The following is a 5,726-nucleotide window of genomic DNA, read 5'->3' as shown; positions in this document are numbered from 1 at the left end:
CTAGATAAATCTGCTCAGGCTAGAGGAGCATCTTGAAAAAGACTGTGAGCTAATCTTTGTACATTTTGTTATTTGAATCACTTTACAGTTTTATATACTTACTTTTAAAGTTGTATTTTTATGGTGTTTTGTTATCATCAAGTTTCTCTTAATTTATGGCTACAATTCCAGTAGACATAAATTGGGGGAGATTGTTGTGAATATGTTGTGTACTTGATGATTTCATTAACCAAACACCTTAGTAGATTTTACTTAGTAAAAAATGTAGCACTCGACGGATAAGGAATATAGTCCCGACGGATGACTCAATATAGTCCCGACGGATGATAATCAATTATCCATCGAGTGAGTAGCTTATGTAATAATGAGTCTGTAGCACATTTCTGTATACACCTTGTTTAGATTCTGTAGTAGCTCTCAAGTCAGGTTGACTTTAATTTGATATGCAGAATAGGTTGATTAATTGTACATAGAAGATGTCTTGTAATTCTGTATAAATGAAATGAAGTCAAGTGCCAGATTGCTACCCGACGGATAGACAACAATGCCACTCGATGGATGATCAACTAGGCAACCCGACAGATGATCATGTACCCAACGGATAATCAATTCAAACATCAGTTGACAGTGACAACACAATCACATGTGTCGAGTGTATGCAAAAGGAATGTGGAAGCCTATTCAACTGGGTTTTAGAGAACAAAGAAGCATTGCCATTTCCATGCTATTATGAAGATATTCAAAGATGCTAAAATAGAGTAATGAAGCAGCATATTATTAGAATTGATAGGTTTTGTTTTATTATCTTGTCTTATTACTTTGTAATCTTGGTGATATATAAACCAAGAAGTAGCAAATAGAATAACAAGAACAATAAGCAAGATATTCTGAGAGAAATATTTGTAAGCTGTATTTTTAGCATTTCTTTGAAAACTTAGTTGTTCATATTTGTAAGCAGCTGTGAGCAAACTTGTTACACAGAGTTCTCTTGATATAATATATATCTCTGGTGGATACATTCAAATCCACCAGAAAGTTTTTAAAGACTTATGTTTTTAATAACTTGTTTTTTGATTCATTTCAAGTTATTATTCAGCACTTTGCAAATCAATTCACACTGATATATATTTTAAGTTAGAACACTTTTAAAACCAAGAAAAAGTTTCAAGAATTCTATTCAACCCCCTTCTGTAATTCTTGTTGCATTGTTAGGGCTAACATTTATACATCAAAATGAAACTTAGAACATGAAGAATCTATTCACAACATCAAACAGAACCAAAAATCATCATATAGTTCACAAAATCATTCAACCCGACTTACAACCAGGTCAAAATACCAACTTTTGATTCTGTACATGAAACTTAACATTCTATAGTGCAAATCAAAGCTAAAGAACTGTACAATCAAACCCCTAACATATCAAGAACCAAATATTCATAGAAATTACAGAGTTGTGATTTGAAAATTGGTCATAAACCCTAGTAATCGTGAATAACTATCCAGCAATCGTTTATGCAATTAAACACCATGAATCGACTGTAAATCATCTAACAAAGCCATATCAATTATCAAAACATCATGATAACCCTAGAATCAAAAAGCCCTAATTCGAACATAAACCCTAGAAATCAAAAATCAAAAACTTTGAATTAAAACATGAAATTGATGCTAGAAACAGAAAGAACAGATCAAAACCTTCGATTTGGGTACTTGAATCACACGATTTGATGTTGTAATCAGTGAGAAATCACGGCTTGAATTCCTGACCCGACCATGTTCTTCCCGACCCGATTTCAGAGATTTTTGTGAATTTTTCTGATTTTTAATGATTAATTATAAATAATTAAATAAAAATTAGGCTATTTATAGTAGTAAAATTAATGCTCCTAATTAAAATTAAGGCCCTAATTCTACATTTTTTAAAATTAATAGGCCCCTAATTTTATAATTTTTGAGTATTAAAATTTATTTTATAAATATTTTATATATATATAATATATGCCAAAATTCCCCAAAAATTGTGAATAATGCAAAAATACAAAGAAATGCTATAAATAAAAGTCCTATAATTTTATAAAAATGAAAATGTGATTTTTGTGGGGTTTTTAACACCCAATGGGGCCTGGAAAAGTCATCCCACAATGTGATAGCAAAAGCCGTTTGATGAAAAATAAGGCCCATTGTTTTATTTAAAATACCTGTTTTGAAATCATGATTTGGGTCGTAAAACTTTCGAAATGCAAGCTATAAATGAAAAATAAAATATCTGAAAAATATCTTAAAAATACCGGGACAACACAGAATGCACGTAACACATAGCAATTAGGGTTTGACAGTTAATTTCACATAAATGTCACATTAACACATATAATTTATTATAAATATGATATAATACAGACGTAAATTTCCCAGACGTTACAAACATCCTTTACTACAACACCTTTAAGAAGATGGGATTACCTGATCGAGATATGGTAGGAGAGGGTTCTTGGGTCTACGGTTTTTCTGGTGAAGGAGTTAGAGTCATGGGATCAATTCGATTTCCATGCACCCTAGGAGAAAGTCCGATGTCCGTAACAAAGATGCTCGAGTTTAAGGTCCTAAATCAGGAGTCATCCCACAATGTGCTACTGGGACGACCTTTTCTCAAGGAAATGAGGGTCATCACTTCGATCCAACATCTTACCATCAAATTTCCAACCCCAAACAGAGTTGGCAGCATAAAAGGCTCTCAATATGACTCCAGGGAATGTTACAGACAAGCTATGAGGGGTTGTAGGAGAAAGGATGTCCAAGTCGGAGATGCCTCAGATGATGAACTGGAGAGAAGTATCGAACAACCAATCGAGGAGATTCGTGTCCATTATTATGTTGAACAAGAAAATGAATACTACTATGAGTTGTCTTCACCAACGCTGCTCTTAGAATATGCTATCAGGATTGACATGTTGGAAGAAAAAGAGCCCCCAAATGACATAATCCAAGCAAATTTTAATGGGGAACGACTCAAGGGGTGGTCTCATGTTTTGTAAAGCCTTAGAAAAGATATATATAAGGTGGATTCCCCTCTCCCTGATGGCGCACCCTTATCACCAAGAGTTTCAGAAGAAGTTGATGCCCCTGTACTTCAGGGCACGCCTTCTCCCATTCCAAACTTGAAAGAAGTTGATTCCCCTGTTATGCAGGGCGCTCCTTCATTCAGAAAAAAAGTTAATGCTCCTCCTCTAGGGGATGCTCCTTCTAGACAAAATGATGAGGATTATAATCAGCTTGATTTAAATCCATAAATTCCGATGTCAGCAGAGAAAATGGGGCCAACTGAAGACACAATTAAAATCCCAGTCGACGAAAAGGATCCAATCAAAGTTCTGAAAATTAGGTCTCAGTTGACTTCAAGGATGAAGGGGGGGCTTTCAATATTTCTAATGGAAAATCTAGATGTATTTGCGTGGAACCATTCTGATATGGTTGGAATTGATCCAGAAGTCATGTTTCACCTACTGAATATCGATTCCAAACATAAAGGTATTCGACAAAAGCACAGAGCTGTAAGTGGATGTTAGAATAATCAGAGAATCTTTCTACCCGGAATGGTTGGCTAATCCGGTGTTAGTAAAAAATCCAATTGGAAGTGGAGAACTTGTGTGGACTTCACTGATCTAAATAAAGCATGCCCAAAAGATAACTTTCCTTTGCCAAGAATTGATCAATTGGTTGATGTAACGGCCGGACATGCTTTGTTAAGTTTCATGGACGCATACTCTGGCTATAATCAAATTCCCATGTACGGACCTGATCAAGAGCATACCTCCTTCATCACTGACAGAGGTCTCTATTGCTACATCGGGATGCCATTTGGTCTAATCAATGTCGGGACAACTTATCAAAGGCTGGTAAATAAGATGTTTAAAAATAAGATCGGGAAAATGATGGAGGTATACGTGGACAATATGATGGTAAAATCTAAGAGAGCAGAGGATCATATAGCGGATTTGGCAGAAATATTCCACATTGTAAGAAAGTATATGATGAAGCTAAATCCTCATAATTGCATATTTGGCATGGAGCCAGGGAAATTCTTGGGGTTCATGGTAAATTACCGAGGAATTAAGGCAAATCCCGTGAAAATCAAGGCCCTGCTAACATGAAATCTCCCACCAGCATTAAGCAAGTACAGAGCTTAACGGGAAGAATTGCAGCATTGAATCGATTTATGTCCAAATCTTCAGATAGGTGCAAGGAATTCTTTAAAGTAATTAAAGGCATGGGAAAGGATTTTGTGTGGACCTCGGACTACGAGGAAGCTTTTCAGAAAATCAAAGAACAGTTGGGGAATCCTCCTATATTGGCAAACCCATAAGAGGGGGATTCATTGATTCTTTACTTGGCGGTCTCAGAATACTCTATCAGCGTAGCGTTGGTAAGGAAGGAAGAAGGTTGCCATTCACCAGTATACTATGTGAGTAAGATATTTTTGGATGCAGATACTAGATACACCAGCATGGAAAAGTTAGTATATGCCCTTGTCCTTGCGGCACGAAAACTAAGGCCATACTTCCAAGCTCATCGGATAGAGGTCCGCACCACCTATCCTCTCCAGCATATTTTATATTAGCCAAAATCATCAGGGAGAATGCTAAAGTGGGTAATAGATTTGGGATAATTCAGTCCGGGATATTTCCCTCGCACAATAATTAAGGGGCAGGTGTTGGCTAATTTCATACTTGAGTTCGATTCTGAGGTAGATGATAAGGCTATAGTGTTGGAAAAACCTTTCTCATAGGGAAATGCCCCTTTCAAAGTGAGAGAAGAGTTCCCACACCCTTGGTGGGTCTTGCATGTCGATGGGGCTATGAATAATAACGGAAGGATTATTTTGGTTACCTCAGAAGGACATCATTTGATGAGTGCCATTCACTTCAAGTTTTATGTCACTAACAATGACGCTGAGTATAAAGCACTAATCAATGGCCTGAAGATAGCTTTGGAAGTAGGAGTCGTAAATTTGATAGCTCGGAGCGACTCAGAGTTGGTAGTAAATCAAGTCAATGGAGGGTTCCAGGCCCGAGGTCCTCGAACTGAATTATATATAAGATGTGTGCAGCGCTTATTTAAAAAATTTGGTAGCACCAAGTTGGAAGGCGTGCCAAGAGAAGAAATCAGCAATGCGGATGCCTTTGCAAAAATGGGTTCACAGATGGACATCGTGTTGCTAGGGAAAATTCCCTTGGGAATTCAGGAAATTCCAAGTATTCCAGAAGTAAGTGTGTTTCAGATGCAAGATACCCCACAGGAGACTTGGATGACCCCTACTCACAACTGTATCCAAGCAGGGACTTTGACGGAAGATAAGTTACAGGCTCGATGCCTTCGTTATCAAGCTGTGAAGTACGTTGAGTATGATGGGGTGCTATATAAGAGTGGGTTTAATCAATCACTTTTATGATGTGTAGTTCTGGAAGAAGGAAATTATATTCTGAGAGAAGTACACAAAGGTATTTGTGAAAACCACTCATGGGGTGGTTCGTTGGCATTAAAAGTCCTTAGACAAGGATATTATTGGCCAACCATGAAAGAAGATGCTTTCAAGTTTGTTAGGGCATGTGATCATTTTCAACGATTTGATAATTATTAAAACACCCCAGCAACATCCATAACTTCGTTGGCAAGTCCTTGGCCTTTCTCTATGTGGGGAATTGACCTCATTAGAGAACTTCCCAAGG

The 5,726-nt window shown here is 36.9% G+C and overlaps 1 protein-coding gene across 1 annotated transcript; it reads left to right on the top strand.

The window, feature by feature from the left end:
* Window positions 1-3,311: 3,311 nt before the first annotated feature.
* Window positions 3,312-5,449, top strand: LOC141685734 (uncharacterized). The gene is made up of 3 exons (XM_074490821.1): window positions 3,312-3,551; window positions 3,636-4,094; window positions 4,787-5,449. Exons 1-3 carry the CDS (start codon window positions 3,312-3,314, stop codon window positions 5,447-5,449), a joined length of 1,362 nt encoding a protein of 453 aa, XP_074346922.1.
* Window positions 5,450-5,726: the final 277 nt, after the last annotated feature.

The sequence above is a fragment of the Apium graveolens genome, chromosome 9 (genome assembly GCF_009905375.1).
Source record: "Apium graveolens cultivar Ventura chromosome 9, ASM990537v1, whole genome shotgun sequence".
Lineage (NCBI taxonomy): Eukaryota > Viridiplantae > Streptophyta > Magnoliopsida > Apiales > Apiaceae > Apium > Apium graveolens.
The sequence above is the reverse complement of the archived record's forward strand: the minus strand, read 5'-3'. Positions and strand labels throughout refer to the sequence as shown.